This window comes from Styela clava, chromosome 3 (assembly GCF_964204865.1).
Source record: "Styela clava chromosome 3, kaStyClav1.hap1.2, whole genome shotgun sequence".
Taxonomy (NCBI): Eukaryota; Metazoa; Chordata; class Ascidiacea; order Stolidobranchia; family Styelidae; genus Styela; species Styela clava.
In genome coordinates this window covers 15,138,667-15,158,013 of record NC_135252.1, presented here as the reverse complement: position 1 = coordinate 15,158,013, position 19,347 = coordinate 15,138,667, and the positions used below count along the sequence as shown (strand labels likewise).

Here is a 19,347-nt window from a genome sequence, read left to right as displayed (position 1 = left end):
CAGTGTTGTTGTAGTGATAAGAGTGCTTGCTACACGTGCGAATGATGTGACCAATCTAGAATAAGTGCGACCATAGAAGTAAACAATTTATTTCTCAACTTTGTTCCGCTGGTTTTCAGAACGAAATTGAATAAAATAAAATTGTTGGCTTATTATACAAGTTAACTATTAATTATAAAGTGTGCAGAGCAAGTTAACACGGAGATTGATGGATATGAGTTAGTTTTGTCTCGTTTCGAGAAAGGATTTATAACTTTTCTACCTATAAAACGGAGTCAAGTTTGTCTCCAAGGATGTTACAGGATTCAAATCCGTGCTATAATAAAATTGACAAATGTGTATTTTTTGTTCTATCGATTTCTTCGCTACACCAACGGTTCCCGTAGCGTAGGGTGTGCCGCGGCGCACTAGTGCGCTCACTACGCTGTGCGTCGCGAAAACTAACAGAATTGTGAATTGTCTTCTGGCAAAAAAATCAATCTTCAACCACTGAAAATTTCAAAGCAATCGGTCCAGTATTTGGAGAAAAAAGCGATTTTATAATGATGAAAAAAACAGATAAATACAACAACAACAAGAGAGCAATGCTCAAATATATGGACACGTTATCTAGAGCGAATCTTGGAGCGCGAAGCAGTCCTTACCTTTGACGCTACCGGTACCCTAAAAAAAATCCGAGTTTTGCGTAGCAGGAATTTACAGAATCAAACCGGACAGCCAGTGTTTCTATGGATAAAATAAAACAGCGAAATTTTGAACAAAATATCAGATTTCATACGAATTTAGAAATAAATAAAAGTAATAGCATTCCGTAAAAAAATTCCAACTTCAACCACTGAGAATTTCAAAGCAATTGGTCCAGTAATCAAAGAGAAAAGCGATTTTTTAATAACTATGTCAAAGAACAAGCATAGGAACAACAACAAGAGAGCTATGCCCAAATATATGGACACGTAGTGCCACATAATTTTGATGACGTCATAGCAAATAATAAAAGTAATAGCCTTCTGGAGAAGAATTTAATCTTTGACCACTGAAAATTTCAAAGCAGTCGGTCCAGTAATCAAAGAGTAAAGCGATTTCCTTAAAACGTGTCAAAGAACAACAAGAACAAGACTAAGAACAACATACCGGTAACAACAAAACGATCGCCATGTCCACTACGTGTCTAAAAAAAACAAAACGATCGATAGGTCCACTAATGTGTCCAAAACAGTATCAACTGCGACCAGGAGCTTCTAGTGAAAGTTCTAGCTCTATCAGTTCCGTACGATGTGATCCGAGTGTACTATCAGAGAGTAGTTTGAACACGACCAGAAATAATATTAATTCAAAGCGTTTCTCACTAACGATCATTTTCATTAATACAAATCACGACGCATTGAAAAGAAAATTGACTTTATATTCAATTATTTTTTCACATTTTTCGGTGTATACCAATGCAGTCAGTGATATTCTTTTGAATTAAACGCCACGGGAGATAAATTTGCAATAAACTAATCATTTTTGAAGAAATTGTATAGTATAATGGTGATTTATACCTAATATGTCAGTCAACAGTTAATATAAATCGTAACCGTCAACCAATGAGCCGTCAACCATATAAAACCAATTGACCGGTTAAATATTCCTCGCCCCACTGGTTAGCTGTCGGCGCGGAACAAACAACGAAGCAGGGGAAGTCCCTACCTTACTGTGAAAGTCCGGAATGCAGCAGCTTCACTAGCTTGAGGTAACGCACATTTTCGATTTCAGATCATTTGCTTGTGTCATCTGTACATCAACCTGGTATAGCTAGCTCAGTACGGTAGATTTTGCCTTCAAAAGATGGATAAAATACTTTGTGTGGAACGTTTTGGATCAAACAAGCAGCAGCAACACACAATTTACACTCATGACGGTCTGTCTCGAAAAATGAAACCCAGCGGTGGAGCAATAGTTTCTAAATCAGTAACTCAAGTCTTAAAGGTGGATGCTTGCTTAATTGTAGAATATTGGGTATCAAAAAAGAGGATTTCACTGTTAATTTTGTATGAAAATTTAGAAATTGCATCCAAATCAAAAAAAGGGATCTTACCACTTACTGAAGACACCATTTTAATATAATGGAATTTCTAAAATTTAAAAAAAAATGTGTATTACATTGTCAAATTGGTCTTGGTCATTCCACTTTTATATACATACATATGCCTGAAATTGAAAAATTATCATATAATTTGACGGTTTTATCATACTGATTAGTGTATGTTTGGTCGTATTGGATGCAACTTTAAATTCAATTTGTTTTTTTAGAGCATTTTCTTGCCACAAGGATACCCTGACAGTGTCAGCGATGACTATCTTGAGTATCAGGTAAGAACTAACTCAGTTGCTGTGTCAGAATATTAAATCTGACATTAGAAAACATTCGATTTCAATAAAAGAGTGAAAAATGACAAAGATCTTTATAAATATGTTGCTTTGGGCATAAGCATAATCATAGAACTACTAAAAGAATGTCAAACACGATTGAGATACAAAAATTCTCTTTTCAATCTGATATATGTCTTTTTCAGTGTTTTCAAAAATTCGTCAATTTAACTGTTCATCTTTTTTGTCTGATCAATTTTTTAGTGCTAAGACTGTAAAGCCAAGCTCTAACCAGTTTTTGAACCAAGACATGTGGTAGCACTAGGATTGAAAACAGCTCGTGGCATCGGCCTATTGCATTATAACTTATTTTTAGATATGGGATACAATCCAAGCATTTTGTAGCAGCATCACTGGAGCTCTTGCAACTCAGGCAGTACTGAAAGGATCTGGTGTGGGTGACGAAACGGCCAATGTTGCAAGTGCAACTGTGACATGGCTTCTTAAAGGTTATGAACTAAACCTGATTTGGACAAATTCAGTACTTTAATGAATTTCTAGTATATTGTTTGTTATGTTCACACCCGATAACTTTTGGTCAATGCTTGTAGCGCCTTTTGCTCCAGACTAAGCTTTGTACTAGAAGCCACTAATATCTAACAATATGTGAGGGTATACTATTTTGGGAAGGATTGATTTCTGCATCGCCTATCAAATGGGATTTGAACCTGAGATGTGAAATATCAACATAATTAAGTCTATTGCTTTAACTACTAGGCCATCACAATCACCAAATATCATATTAAAACTTCTGAGTTCAAATTGATATGTCTGCAAGGGTGCACCAAATCAACTAACTATTCATCTTTTTAGATGGTACAGGAATGGTGGGAAGAATTGCATTTGCATATTACCAAGGGTAAGGAAAACAGTTGATTGTGAATTCTCATCTATCAATTCAAGCAAGCCTAAATTTTATTTTGCAAATTCAGGGCAAATCTGGATCGTGATGCAAAAAGATGGAGACTCTTTGCAGATGTTTTGAATGATTGTGCAATATGTGTAACACTTGTTGCACCATTGTTTCCCAAATCATTCTTCACACCGATAACATGTGTAGCAGGTGAGATGAAAAAGCTTAAACAAATCTATTGTAAATCGAATTGGACTTACTATTTAATTTCTAATTATGATAGTTCTGTCTCATCCCACCATAATTCTCATTCAAATACCTACAAGTGCCAGTGACTATAACCTTAAAGACATGGATTTCAAAATTTAATAATTTGTCAATTAATGTTTAGGTCTTGCCTTTTCTCTGGTCGGTGTCGCGGGTGGTTGTACAAGAGCAGCTCTTACAGTTCACCAAGCTAGGCGAAATAATATGGCAGATGTTTCTGCAAAAGATGGCTCACAAGTATGAAAATGTTTAAATGAATATCATGCTTAAGGTTTTAAAAAATATGGAAGTAATGAAGTTTTAAGCATTAAAAATGGCTTGCACCCATTTTGACTTGACACATCAAAACATGTTGAATATGGATCAGAGGGGAGCTTCAGAGCTGTATTTTCAAGCCTTCAGTGGTGATTATAATAATTCCTAAAAGCATCAAGTATACCGAGTGTTCTCAACTATTTATTGAAGGAGGCTTACATACAACTAACTTTTTTCATCCAAATATTTCACAGTCGGGGGTGGATTTCAAATATCGATGGCATTAGTAACCTTTTGATTTTCAGGAAACCATGGTAAACCTTGCAGCACTCATCATAAATCTGTTCCTGACGCCTATTGTTTCTGGAAATATTCAACTCACCTGGATCCTATTTGCAATATTCACATTCTTCCATATCTACTCAAATTACAAAGCCGTATCATGTGTTATCATGAATACATTCAACTATTCACGACTGAAGATAGTTATTGATCACTGCTTTTTAAGTCCTGGATATGGTGAAATTCTAGATCCAGTTGCAGCAAACTTGAAAGAACCAGTCGTTTTAGGTTAGCAGCATTAAATCTAGAACAGGGTCTTGACTTGCCTGTGAATAGCGCTTTTTATGTGACATCTGGATATTTATTTCTATCCTTCCCCTGTCAGTAATTGCTTACTCACCAAATGAGTAATAATAACAAATCAGTCTGCCTTTTCAGAACTACTCGATCCTTCCTACTAAAAAATGCTTTCAACCCCACATATAGAGCAGCCTTCATCCAATGTGACTTTTCAACCATGCGAAAAAAAATCTCATTTTATGACAGCCCATAATTTTTTCTATGTAGCAATTTCACCTCTTTTATATACTTCAGGTATTACCTCTGATATTTTCTAGGATTTCCAGACCCAAATATTAGGGCAGGCTGCATGTTGAGGGAGATTGATATTGGCAGCGAACAATTTATACATACATTGAAGACCAATCCCAATACAAAATTCATATCCAGTTCGAAACAAGGTGAGTATCAGTTTAAATGAGTAAGCATTGAGTAAATTGGTTTGCTACCACTAATCCCAAGGATGTCATATTTGAGATGTCCTGATACTAGAAGCTCCATCACATTTCCCAACAAACTGTGCCGCCATTTTTTAGGGATTTATTGCGTGGCATTTAGAGACATAGCAATACCAGAAGATGTTATAAAAGCATATTTTGAAGCACATATTGGAAAAATCTCAAACCATATGAAGCCAGAGAATGCAATAAACTGGACAGAATTCAGTAAGGAATTGCAACAAAAAGGATGGGATATTAACAGACACCAGTTATCTGTTGATGAATGGAGGTGGTCAACAGAAGAATTTGATAAGATAAAATGATTGATTCACGAAAAAATTTCTGTTCAGTACCAGGCTCATGTGGTATGCTCTTCATCCAATTTTTGCTTTTTGGCCGGCTGCGGTGAATCACTACCATTGTCAATATTAGATGAGTTTTTGTCATCCGATAAAATTGTATTATCAGCTGCTGTGACTGGTGATTTATTACCATTAAGGTGCTTCTCTTTCTTCTAAATACGAAATATAAATGGATGTTATGAAGTTAAATATTGCTGTTTCTCTATTGATGTGAAATAAGTCTATTGCAAGATCGTAGCTTCACACTATTGTTGTATGCAGATGGTCAAAATAAAGTGTTGCTTCAGCCCGTTTACTTCTTCCTTGTATTGATAGTATCATATAAAAAATATGCCAAATGTTACAGCTTCACTCAAAAACATGAGCAGTGATTTTTGTAGTTTAGCCACTCAGATCCAGATTTTCATGAAATTTGGCCAGATCAAATTCATTAAAGATTAATCAAGTGAATAACATATGAAGAAAACTGGCATCATCTTACCTGCTTCTGTGATATAAATTCATTCCACTGTTCTTTTGCTTTTTCTCCGGTGAAGTCATGATTTGACAAACTTTCAATCCATTTCAACATCGACTGATTTTCTAGTTCTTCTCTGAAAATTAATTAAACGTTTGCAAAATAGAACTATAGGCCCATAAAAACAAAATTATAAAAACTTGTGACAAATTACTTGAAAATAATTGGAAGTATATGTGTTTTCATGAATTCTCTTTGCTCATCTTCTGAACTCCAATTCAACATATTATCATGTTTTTTATTATAGGAATCGTAATGAACTTGCTCCAGTAGTAAACCTGCAAATAATATAGAGATTAGTCAACCTGTCTCTCACAATTAACAGCTTGGCTAGAAATAAAAACTTGACATCATCATCTGAAACATGAGTGTTGTGAACATGTTGAATGTAGTGATACAAGTAGGAAGTAAAGCTGTCCAATGCTTATTCCTGAACTGAAGTATGCGCACCAAGATGGCGCACAACCTGAACTCAGGTTGTGTACCAGGTTAGGGTTCAGGTTATGCGACATCTTGGTGCGCATACTTCAGGAGCACCCAGAAATCTTTCCTCAGCATCATATTCTGCTCGCTTTTTAAATTGCCATATACGAGTCTGCTATGCATTCCAAGATGTAAAACTTTATCACTAAAAAGAATATACAGAACTATTTCAACTTAATCACTAAAAATACATCCTAGTCACCTAAATATAACACATGTGGGAATAAATAAATCACTGTATTACTTACCAATTCCAGGAGCTTTGGGTATATCTTCCAAAGGCTCTGAAAATGCTCGTACATAATGCTGTTCAGGGGCACGGCCACTGACCAGGACAATAACAAGACCGATCATTTTTCTAATTTGATGAATCATGAAGCTTTGACCCTAGAACGAAAATTGCAATTTTCTGAAAGTGAGCGTTCAAAAAAAAGATAGATGATAAATTATTTTAATTAGCATAACAGAAATTTGGAATAGTAGAAAGGAATAAACTTCGAACTATTAAATTTATAATTTTGTTTTTAACAATTACTGAACCAATGGGGTGCAAATCTAGCTCATACACCATGAACAATGATCAATGTATGTAACACTAACACACCTTTACTTTAAGTGTGATAAATTCCACAGATTCATGTACAAAAGGTGTTTCTGCCCAAAAATCGAGTATGTATCTCTTCGCGCTTGATTCTCCCATTCTTTTACCAGAGGTGAAATTATGAAATGAATGTGTTCCTTTATAGCGATATAAATATGATCTGACACTTTTCAATTTTTCTAAAATAAATCATAAAATATATAAAACTTATATTTTGTACAATATAATGTTGGATATACTAAATTTAAACTAATGACTCATGTAATGAAAAACAATGTATTAGTTGAATATATACTGTACCTTCATCGATTCGGTATGTTGAAATATCATCCGTTGAAACATTGGTATCAAAAGCGAATGTAGGCATTGTGTACGAATATGTCCTTTGATCAACATAGCTTTTTGCATGAAAACTTCTGGTAGCTTTTCTCAAATCTTGACAAAAAATATAGATCAAAATAACATTGCATTGGCTAGTATTACCATCTTAAATAGTTATTTACATTCAATACTACATAATCTACATTTGTAAGAAGCTTATGGCGAATGCAGGAAGAATTTGTAATCCGCCTTGAGATGTCATAGTACATAATTAGGTACTCCCGTAGTATGTGTTCCAGGTTAGGGTTAGGCCATAATTTTATTCTGATTTTCCCTATTTTAGTTCTATTACAAGTTGGGGTGATCCAGTTAGCCAAGTGGATATAGGTTCCAGTTCCTTTACACAACTTGATGTAAAGTAGGCAAACAAAATTAGTTCATCCATATTGGTACACATACTTCTGGAGCACCCATTATCAAGTTTTGTTTATTTGGAACAAATGATAGAGCAAACTGTTATTATATGTTTATGGCACATATATATATATGAGTATTAACTTTTGAAGTTCTGTAACTATTTTACCTAATACTCTTATATCAGATGGAAGATGTTGATTTATTAGGTCCTTTGCATTGTCGCACATGCGTAACTTGAGAGATACAACCAGTCCACATGTTGAAACACCCTATTCAATGAAAATCGCTGAAAATTATTGGCAATAGTTAGCTTAATGAGTTACCGAATTTGTTTTGAGGTAAGAGGCAATGCTTGATATTAATTTTTTAAACTAAGATTAGGACTTTAATTCTAACCAAATTCAATTCCGACCAAGTAGTTTCTTTAGTAATTTTTTGTTCAGAATATTATTTTTAATTTTGTTTCATGACTACCAACTTCTATGAGTGGTACATTTGGAAATGAGCCTCATATCATATTATCAAAATGTCAAATAATGTGACAAAATACAAATACTTACTTTATCAGTGCGAGATGATGACGAATATTTCATTTGTTGTGATTTTTCCATGCATATTTCAGGAACAAGTTTGGCATTAACTAATGCTTGAAATAATGCACCTTCTATTGTTGGTAGAGATGTATCACCACGGTTGAGCTGAAGACCATAGTAATTTTTTCCACAAAAAGCAAGAAGTAGCGCAACCTGATAAAATATGTGGGATGTTAGATCATAAAGCAATCTGTTCCTGAACTTTGAGGCCAAAAAATATTTTAACAGTTGCAAATTTAAATTGGAATATGTCACTTGACATAGGGTGGTGTAGCCAGTCTGAGGACGATTTCATTCAAACCGCTATAAAATAAAAACCAATATTTCTAACCCGTTAATTTTTTCACCGTAGGTGCATTTATTCTACATGCTGAACCTCAAATTAACTTTCTACGACCAGGGGTTGAAGCTATACAAACCACCAGCGTATGACACTCTGAAGACGTATTTACGACCGAACGATCAGTGTGCGACCACATTTCAAGCCTTGAACATCGTTTCTGCTGCGTCGAGACTAGGGCATACGCAGCCATGCGTGAAAAAAATGGGCTTTCAATTGCATTTCTGACCGTCATATATTTTAAGAACACGGTTATTTCAAACATAACTCGTCAAATTATAAACAAAGCACCGCATCACATCAATCAAACAGACAAAAACAGGGTGGTTGCAAATTGGTAGACAAAGAAATTATCGACGTATTGGAAATGTACACCCCCTATTCCCACTCCAACGCATACTTTAAAGATGGTTAAAAGAAACACGACTCTACACACCTGCCAAGATTTTCAAGCTTTTTAAAGGGACAATGAGTAGTTGGCGACATGGAAAAATGGTTGGTTTTTTTTCTTTGATCGGGTTTTCGGTCGTAACTTTTTTGTTTGTGGCCGAATTTTAGTGTACTTTCGCAGAGCTACGAGGGATAAGTGGACGATGCCGCGTGAGAGATATCGTCGCGGTTCGTTGATTTTTTCAGCATTAATTAAATCGATGAAGTTGATGGTCGCAAATAGGTCGTGGCCGCAAAGTGGGTAAGCCACCCTATATGATTAAAAAAAACACGCAAAAATGAAAATTTAATACAGCACCTGTATGCTACTGCCCTATCAATGAACTTTTATCACATAATAATAACTTGGCTGTGTCATCATTAAAAGTTATAACGCTATAGTAATATCATTAATTGATTTTCCGGCACTATCAACTTGCAATGCAATGTTAAAATTTACTGTAACAGATTTAGAAAATGAGCAAAAACGTTTGGTGCCACAAACCTTTCTTTTTGGAGCATCTACAAGTTTGCTGACTTTGACTTTTTCTTCACTATCAATATTTACTACCGGTACCTGGTTTTGGTTGTTGAGTTCAACAGATGTCATTCTTATCAACTAAAATAAAAGGAACAATTAGCCTAAGTCTGTAAGTTCCATGAATTTAAAGGCAGACTGATTTTATAAGTATAAGTTTATTTCGACTCCATAATCAGCAATAGACGATAAAAAAATAAATAAAAACAAAAGTAAAAGTAACTGATTATAGAATCGGGAAAGCGAACAAAACCTAGAGTAAGGTTTGAAACGTACAGATTTTAGATGGAAAGGTATTGATAAAAGAAGTAGTACGTGTTCGCTCACCCAAAAGTAAAAAAAAAAACTAATTAAGACACACACAAACATCGAGACATGATACAGTCGGGAGCGAAAAAAGCGAGACTTAAAAGTAAAAAGGAAGGAAAATATACAAACAAATAAAAAAAAAATGAATAAATTCTTTTGCCACACCAAATTAATGACTTTATGAGGATTGCCAAATTGGATACCGAATTAGTCAACAAGAGTAATGTAACCTAAATTAAGAACTGGTACGATACCTTCTGGACTACAGGGCCAAGTTTTTTCTCTTGAAACCACTGCGTTATGACTCGCAACAGCATAGAAGTTAAAAGTTTCAGATCTCGTTCACTTAGCGGCACGTTACCTACACCGATGGGCATACGAGAAGCACACGAGTTATAAGGCAAATATATAGTGACCTTTGACCCCAAAAACCATGCCTTGACTTTTGTATGAAATTAATTTTACTGTACCGGAATAAAGGAGGAGGGTTGGTAGCATAAAAGTCATATTGGGGATGGCAAAATAGGGATGGCGAAATACGGTCGAAAGGTGGCAGATTAGGGATGGCGAAATAGGGACGAAAAGACAAATTGGGGATGGCAAAATGCGGTCGAAGCGTGGCAGATTAGGGATGGCGAAATACGGTCGAATGGTGGCAGATTAGGGATGGCAAAATGCGGTCGATGGCTGTCAGTTTTTGCCAAATCGACTGTCATAATGCGCTGTTTAGTATACAGATAACAATAAACAATTGCCTCAAAATTACAAAGAAATATGGCCAAAGTGTTTAGATTTGGGGCTGATGAAATGGATTAGTACCTGTCAAATTCGGGCTTGGAAAACACAGTCGATGAGTGTCAAAATGGGATGGCGAAATGGGGTCGAAGCGTGGCAGAATAGGGATGGCGAAATGCGGTCGAAGCGTGGCAGATTAGGGATGGCAAAATGCGGTCGAAGCGTGGTGGCAGATTAGGGATGGCAAAATGCGGTCGAAGCGTGGTGGCAGATTAGGGATGGCGAAATACGGTCGAAACGTGGCAGATTAGGGATGGCAAAATGCGGTCGAAGCGTGGTGGCAGATTAGGGATGCCGAAATACGGTCGAAACGTGGCAGGTTAGGGATGGCAAAATACGGTCGAAGCGTGACAGATTAGGGATGGCGAAATGCGGACGAAGCGTGTCAAATTGGGGGTGGCGAAATAGGGTCGATTCCTGTCAGGTTAGAGATGATGAAATATGGTCGATGCGTGTCAGATTAAGGAGGGCGAAATAGGGCAGTGGGTTGACGGGTGTCATGTTAAGGATGGCGAAATGCGTGTCAGATTTGGAAACGAACATTGTCAAATTTAAGGAACTAATCTGATCAGTGTTTCACATTTTAAAATTCATTTAAAAGGTATTGTCCGATTTTACATCGTGTCTTTATTTTATGATTAATTTTAATGTTTTATATATTATTACATTTTTCTCATCAAGTCTTGAACATTTTTTTTATATTTTTCTGATTAATAATTTTAATACAATCTTTTAATGTTTGATATATTATTACGTTTCTCTCATCAAGTTTTGGGTACTCCTGAAATATGCGCACCAAGATGTCGCACAACCTGAACCCTAACCTGGTACACAACCTGAGTTCAGGTTATGCGCCAGCTTGTAGCGCATATTTCAAGAGGTCTGCATTGGCTGGCATAGCATTGTGGATCGTGCCATCATTTATGAGGTCATATGTTTTATCTCTTTCGTCATGGAAATTTCAATTTTTCCCTGGTATTATTGTCCCTACAATTTTTTACACCACCCCGAAGCCTGCGATATTTCTATTCCAAATACTGTTATTAAACAATTCTTTTCAATTACAAATATTTTAAATTGCTCAAGTATATATGTAGAAGAATCCTGTTTTGCTTTAAAATATTTTTGGCATAATTCACGATCACACTGCATGAAGAGTTCATTCTCCGTGTTTCGTTTAATTTCAATTCTCAAAATTTCTTTCGAAGTTAATTGGCTTTATAATTTGAATATAACCTTTTGATGTAAAGATGTGTTCGATATATTATGCTATAAAATGATTTTTATGATATTGGGTGAATTCCTATCTAGAGGAGAGTCTTTGAATAGGAATATACGTTGTAGTATTACTCACTTTTGTATAATATTATTCATGAAAACGCGACAAACTATTTGAACTGCGTAAAAATGAAAATGCGACTTTTGTATAACACTGGCAAAGAATCTACAAAAGGCAAGGTAATTAAACATAGGGATTTTGGTATAAACAGTTCAAAAACCAACTAATAGAAGATTTCAACACAAAATGTTGGAAACCACCAAATTCATCCATTTTATCGTTTTTCAGAAAGAAAATGTCGAAGACTAGTTTGACTTTTTAGGAATCTTCTTGCATGCTTTACTTCTTGAGAAACATAATTACCATTACCTGGTACAGAATCCAACCCATGTCTTACTGGATAGCGAAGGAGCAACTTATAAATTAATGTGTTACGTGTAACGCAAGTCTTGTTCTCTGTTGCAATTGAATTCCAAGGAAAGACGCATTTGCGACAAATTTTCCGTGCTGTTTGGAATAGGGTGGGTTAGACCTTGGTGCTATATATATCCGCATTGTTTAATATTTAATAGTGCTTATAACTGGCGTAGTTTCGTGCACCGTTATTTCGCGTTCAAATGCGTTTGATGAGGGATTAATTTTGAGCTAGTAATACGTTCAATATTCATATCTAATGATTGTAATATTTGTTCTGGTGAGTATAAGATAAAAAAAGCCTTTCTAGATTTTCAATTGAAATCAAATGAAATTATACTTTCAAAAACTTATAGGCGAAATGTTTTGAAAACATTCTGCGCTGAGCAGGGTCTCTATAATTGTATGGACATTTAGCGAAATAAAGCCAGTGAAATACTTCCCTGAATATTCGACATTTACACTGGAGTCAAATTACTACTAATCTGCAACTGAAAAGTTTCAACCTAATTGTTTTTGAACTTTACAAAACAATCTCAAACATTTGATGGTCAGAAAACGCTAATGTTTCATGTAGTAGTCAGGGAACACGCAATTTGATGGGTTAGTCTAGCAGGAATGGCGAACCTTTTTAAAGAATTGGGTCGAAAATTATTGTTGTATTGTAGAAAAGAAGACTGTGGTTCGTAGACAGGGTTGTCCAAAACGAATCAAATATTCGAATACATTTTCGGCTGATTTTCGAATAATATATAGTCTCTTTTCATCGTAAACACGGTTTTTCGTTTTTGCGGGAATCTTCAAACGATTTTACACATTCATTTCCATTACGTCAAGAAATTGAAGATTATTCAATGTCGTAATTGTTATGATACCCAATAAATTGTCGCAAGTCGGAAAACAAGTCGATTTATTAGAGGAAATAATCAATACTTTTTCCCGCTTTATGGCAAATAATTTTGATAATGATATTTGAAAGTTTCGACTTTTTACTGGGATGATTTTCTGTTGTGCAAATTATTTATATCCATGACCGATACTAGCATATAAAATTATTATGCGTTATTAATTTAGTTTTGTTTAACGTAACTTATGGTTGCGACGACAATTTGTGAGCATAAAATGTGTAGTGAACCGCCCGATATTATTCATTTTTGATTCCTATTTTCGGATTTACTGAATAATAAAAGTATTATTACTCTGAAATCTACTGGAATTTGCGGACTTAAAATGTGTGGCAAGGTGCCCGAATATAATTAATTTCTGATTCGTATTCACAAAATAATATTACTCAAAAATACACTACACGGACTTAAAATGTGTGGTAAAGTGCCCGAATATAATTAATTGCTGATTCGTATTTTCGTATTCACAAAATAATAAAAGTATTATTACTCCAAAATACAACGGCAATTTGTGGGCTTAAAATGTGTGGTAAAGTGCCCGAATATAATTAATTGCTGATTCGTATTTTCGTATTCACAAAATAATAAAAGTATTATTACTCCAAAATACAACGGCAATTTGTGGGCTTAAAATGTGTGGTGAAGTGCCTGAATATAATTAATTGCTGATTCGTATTTTCGTATTCACAAAATAATAAAAGTATTATTACTCCAAAATACAACGGCAATTTGTGGACTTAAAATGTGTGGTAAAGCGCCTGAATATAATTAATTTTTGATTCGTATTTTAAGACTCTTGGAAAAATTGTCCCAAGTCGGAAAAATAATTTATACTTTATCCCGCTTTTTGGCAAATAATTTGAATAATGGTTGGTATTTGAAAGTATGAACTTTTTACCAGGATGATTTTGTGTTGCGCCAAATATTCAAATCCATGACCGATACCACTATTTCAAATGCCTTGCCATATTAATTTAAATCTGTTAACGTAACTAACTCATGATTACGTCGACTTGTGAAAAAATAAAAGCGTTACTATTCTAAAATATATATCGCAGTAATCTGTGAATATGAAATGCCTGGTAATATAGCCAGTTATTCCATTGTTTATTGCATGCAAATTCTTTCGCATATTATAGATAAGCGTTTTTTGAACTTCAAATGTATTCGAAACAGTGAACTATTCGGTATTGGCCACTCGTAGGTAAACCCGCTACCGCAATTTTTCCGTTAGACTCATAATCTTTGACGTTGAAGGACTAAGGTAATATCTTGTACTTGATTTTATGTAATTTGTGTAATACTAATTACCGAAATATGTTCCAACGCTACGGACTACGGTAAATATTCCCGTGGTTTCAAAAGAGATTTGAAACGGGATTTCACTGTATGAGAATTGCATTTTTAGATTGGCTTTCTGCCACGTTGAAGTCACTACCACTCTAATCACAACCCTCTAACGACTACGTGATTGAAGAGGCGTTATAAACTCTCCATTCCATTTTCAGTTTTCCACGATAAAAACAGTGAATGAGGAGGCCTCTTTATTTCATTTTATTCAGTTTTCCACGATAAAAACAATCTCAAAACTTTCCAAGACTAGACTAACATTGAAAACATATTGAACGGTATATATGTAGGGATGAATTAAATGTCCCTGAACTAAATGACCAGAGAGTTTGACAAGCCCGTGAATCGATGCTCTAAGAACGACCAGAGATCGTAGGTTTTATGGTATTTTCAAATTTGAGGTAATGGCATTGGTTACTTAAGATATGTAAATGGTGAATGACTCAAAGTAAGGTATAAGGCATTAAAAAGTAACTATAATGGTCTAGTTGTTGTGACTAAGTAGGTTTAAAAAAATCATCATCATCAATCATTTCAAAATTGAGCAACATTAAAGTTGGCTCATGTAATATGATATGATTTTGAAAGCTTTATATTATAGAAACGAAAGCGCACTGACATGAGAGTGAGCGTATATTCCTTCAAATGGCCATAATGAATCATATATACAGCACCTAATGAAAGTGATGAATTGAATATTTCCGTTTTTGAAAAAATTGTGTTCACAAGCAACAAGAAATATATGACATTGGAAGGCATAGAGAGTGAGGGTTAAATGCTAATTGGAGTGCTTAGTATCAGCAATAGTGTCAGCATCAGCATTTCCCTGATTACAGGGAATTAATAAAAATAGAAGAAAGAACACCAATGTTAAATTATAAATTACAATAGTTTTTCATGCTGCTTTTAAGAAAATTACAAGCAGGACATTCATGAGAAAACATGCAAATGTTAGTGAACCATGCATGTTTATTCATACATGCGCGCAAGAAAGAAGTTGTAAACGGAAATAAAGAGATGACATTTGAGATAACATGAAGCACATAATTTGAGATGACATGATGCTATAAAGATATCGGGTATAAATGCAAAATGGGAAATCCTACATCATTTACAGTAAGGTTCAAAATGTGAACACAAAAATTGGGATATCCAACCAATAAAAAATTATTACATTATTGAGAAATTAATTTACAATATTTTATAATAATGAAAGCATATAACACCAGTATATCATATTGATTCGAAATGTTGTCACACAATTACATTGTGTTCCCATGCATAGTTTGGCATATTAAAACATGAACTTAACCAAAGGACTTAGTAAATGCTAGGACATTATCTGGGGGAAGACATATTTTCACTGCAAGATTTCAAGATTACACACTGAAAACTTTTGCTACAGAAAGTAATCAGGAACTTCATTATAGAATATATATAACAGCATATGCACCCACCCACATAAATAACAAGTTTATCTTATAACAAGAACAAAATAACACAGTATGGAGTAGTAGCAGAGAAATTGTTATTTTAGGATTGCAGACAATGCATTAGTACAAAGTGGTTATGATTCATGAATGAAATCAGATCTTATTGATTGACTTCAAAACAAACAAGGACTAGACAAAGTATATAATATCGTGTACACAAATGCTACAGTCCCCATAAATAGTGTTTAATAATTGGCAAAAAATACTGAAAGCAAATTAAAACATAATTCTGTATCTTGGAAAAATGAATCTCAAACAAATACAATTTAGTATGTTGCACGTTATTTGAAGCAAAAGCAAAATAAATATTTGGAATTTGTGTACACAAGTTGAAGTCAGTGACATTAATTTGAACAGTAGCACAAATAGAGCTATTAGGTTATTAAACGACGCTTCTGTAGTATGTGCACTGGGATGGCGTACAACCTGATAACCCCAACATGGTACACATACTATGTTCAGGCTGTGTGCCATCTTGGTGCACATGCTGGGACGGGATGCACACACGGGAGCACCTATTAAACATATAAAGGTATTCAAACTCAGCGATTGTGTGATCTCAGTGATCTTAGGTAGGGTTAGGAACTGAATTTTATGAGAATGTCTTCAAGACACGAAAATGGAAATCACAAAAGTAAGTGAGATTGCATACTAGTAGCAAGTCGAAATGACAAAATATTCGTGGCAGTAAAGGATCAGACCAGGAGATTGCACTCTTTCAAATGTTTGTGTAAATAAAATGATAACTATAGGGCTGCCTATGTGCTATTAGGTGAAATCTATGAAAAAGTTGATCTGTCACAAAAATGTTTAGATTAGCTGGATGGATAACCTTGGATGCAACAATTGGAATACAGTTTGCATAAAAAACAGTAGCAATAAATAAACTATAAAACAAGATTAACAATGAGAGTGATTTTTATGATTGATCCAAGTTACATTAACAAAAATAGGAAAATTATTTTAATAGAAGCAATTATGGCAAATAAACAACTCTTACTAACATGGATTAGCAAACATACACTAAAGTTTAATGTTTTATATGCCCTTTACAAATAACAAGTATCTAATTTATCATTTAACATTTGCCTTATAAGCTTAAATGCTGAATAAATATTAAATATTACTAGATTAGAATGGTTCCTTTATGAAATTTGAACATAATCATATTCCAAGAACTTGTGAAATACTACACGAAGCTATTGTGTTAGAAAGTATCTTCAATACATTTTTGTACCAGGGTAAAGTTAACTATAACAAAATAGGAACCTCCGTCTGCTGAACGATTATTATTACTTTTTAATGAGTTGTCCGAAGCAATGATCAGCAATGATACCAAATCTGAACTGAAACGTAAGTTTCAGCACTTCAAATTCATAAACATTCTCAAGTTTCAGAATATTTGCAGATTGAACCAATACACAGTAGAGTATGTGAGCCGGTCATCAACTTCAAAACACAGTTTTGAAGTACAAAGATAGTTTTGGAGATAAAACTATATCAAGTCCCATGCCACAATTCATTTGTGGGCATGTAGTGGACCTATGAATCGTTTTGTTATTATGTTGTTGTTCTTTGACACATATTGAAAAACCGCTTTTCTTGTTGATTACTGGACGAATTGCTTTGAAATTTTCAATGGTTTAAGATTGATTTGCCTGAAGGCTATTACTTTCATGTATTTCCAATATTTCTGAGAGCTGCATAGAATTCATTTCTTTTGTGCTATGACCTCATCAAAAATTGCCACCATGTGGCGGTTCATCGTGCGCAGCGAGTCACGAGGTCAGCGAACATTGGTGCTTCTAGTGTTTAGCGAACCGTCAAAGGTAAGCTGGACTACTGCTTCGCTCAGGCTGCATGTCCATATATTTGAGCATCGCTCTCTTGTTGAAAGTGCAAACTATAAAGTTCGTGATCCCCTTTCTGGCACAAATAGACTCACTTCAGTCATTGCAGCAATATCCCTAAAGACTAGATAACCTTAATCTTCATATCTGAAATTATATCAAAATACTTGACAGAGTTTCAAGTAGTCATTATAGACTTAATGTCATTTACGATCAAATTTTATAATGGAATTGGAAGTTCGGGGCTTTTACTACAGTTAATTGACATGACATGTGTCTCGCTCGGATTAACGATAGGATCTACATATCTATCCCAGGAGAGAGATAATGGACCAGATGGTGGAGGAAGCTGTAACCGACCAGCAGTTATGTGAACCACTCAACTGCGACGAGGAGTCCAGTAATCCTCTCGCACATAACCATGGGGTGACGAGCGTATTCCTAACAATCTCCACATTTACCCTGCGAACCTACACAGACTGACATAGTGTAAGTAATAAGAGGTGCGATGCCAAGCTTATTCCGCTCACAGGCTTAGCATGATGAGCCACACCACTGCTAATTTGAGACAATTCAGCAATTAAATATATCAAATGGCAGAATGGTTAGAATGCATATTAACTTTTTGCTTAGGTCTGCGGAGTTCACTCAAACAGTCAAATGGCTTTAGCAGTTTCACTTTTTAGTTTATCGCTTGCTCCACACAATGCTGCAATGTTACCAGTCCCAATTTGACATACCGTGTTCGTGCCTACATCTTGCCACACAATAATTCCACCGCGAAGGCATACGGTACCGGTACCGTATTCCAATGATACGGTACCGTACCGGTAGTCTACCGTTACCATATTAATTAAAAGTCCAAGTCTTGGTAAGGTACGGTACCGGTACCGTACTGTCCTTGTAATTACCACCAAAACAATTGCCAGAGTAGCCTAATTTGAACCAGAAGAATGTTAAATCTCTTATTTCCTGTCTACTGCCATTCTCTACGCTGCCCATGCCGTCAAGGACTGGATTAGCATTACCGGTAACAGATTAATGATGTAATGGGCCACATACCGGTACCGGTCTCACTACGGTACGTACCGGTAGGTGGTACCGATACCTATTACCGTATCCTGGCATATGCAGGTACATTCAGGCTACATGCTAAACTTAAGAACCTCAAAATGTTCGTACGGTACCGATGTACGGTACGGTAACACTGACACCATGCCCTTGCCTTCACTTTCTCAAACGTCGCCATCCCTAGTCTGCTCCACAATTCGACCGCATTTTGCCATCCCTAATCTGCCACCACGCTTCGACCGCATTTTGCCATCCCTAATCTGCCACCACGCTTCGACCGCATTTTGCCATCCCTAATTCTCAAACGTCGCCATCCCTAGTCTGCTCCACAATTCGACCGCATTTTGCCATCCCTAATCTGCCACTACGCTTCGACCGCATTTTGCCATCCCTAATCTGCCACCACGCTTCGACCGCATTTTGCCATCCCTAATC

At 35.4% G+C, this 19,347-nt stretch overlaps 2 protein-coding genes across 2 annotated transcripts; one reads left to right on the top strand and one right to left on the bottom strand.

The window, feature by feature from the left end:
• The first annotated feature begins 1,646 nt into the window (after nucleotides 1-1,646).
• LOC120343205 (RUS family member 1-like) lies at nucleotides 1,647-5,491 on the top strand. The gene is made up of 9 exons (XM_039412339.2): nucleotides 1,647-1,968; nucleotides 2,293-2,352; nucleotides 2,726-2,858; nucleotides 3,223-3,268; nucleotides 3,342-3,472; nucleotides 3,654-3,766; nucleotides 4,090-4,354; nucleotides 4,684-4,806; nucleotides 4,942-5,491. Exons 1-9 carry the CDS (start codon nucleotides 1,828-1,830, stop codon nucleotides 5,166-5,168), a joined length of 1,239 nt encoding a protein of 412 aa, XP_039268273.2. The 5' UTR covers nucleotides 1,647-1,827; the 3' UTR covers nucleotides 5,169-5,491.
• Nucleotides 4,931-10,162, bottom strand: LOC120343206 (pseudouridylate synthase 1 homolog). Its single transcript, XM_039412340.2, has 10 exons — nucleotides 10,010-10,162; nucleotides 9,414-9,527; nucleotides 8,107-8,292; nucleotides 7,713-7,815; nucleotides 7,109-7,243; nucleotides 6,812-6,987; nucleotides 6,456-6,594; nucleotides 5,879-6,002; nucleotides 5,689-5,800; nucleotides 4,931-5,359 (listed from the first exon to the last, which is right to left on the bottom strand). Exons 1-10 carry the CDS (start codon nucleotides 10,130-10,132, stop codon nucleotides 5,204-5,206), a joined length of 1,368 nt encoding a protein of 455 aa, XP_039268274.2. The 5' UTR covers nucleotides 10,133-10,162; the 3' UTR covers nucleotides 4,931-5,203.
• Nucleotides 10,163-19,347: the final 9,185 nt, after the last annotated feature.

Coding starts and splice junctions, on each gene's coding strand:
- LOC120343205 (XM_039412339.2), top strand. CDS start 1,828: ATGGATAAAATACTTTGTGTGGAACGTTTTGGATCAAACAAGCAGCAG. Junction 1,969..2,292: donor CAGTAACTCAAGTCTTAAAG/GTGGATGCTTGC, acceptor TTGTTTTTTTAG/AGCATTTTCTTGCCACAAGG. Junction 4,807..4,941: donor CATATCCAGTTCGAAACAAG/GTGAGTATCAGT, acceptor GCCATTTTTTAG/GGATTTATTGCGTGGCATTT.
- LOC120343206 (XM_039412340.2), bottom strand. CDS start 10,132: ATGCCCATCGGTGTAGGTAACGTGCCGCTAAGTGAACGAGATCTGAAA. Junction 8,293..9,413: donor TAGATGCTCCAAAAAGAAAG/GTTTGTGGCACC, acceptor ATATTTTATCAG/GTTGCGCTACTTCTTGCTTT. Junction 6,003..6,455: donor ACCCAAAGCTCCTGGAATTG/GTAAGTAATACA, acceptor TATTATTTGCAG/GTTTACTACTGGAGCAAGTT.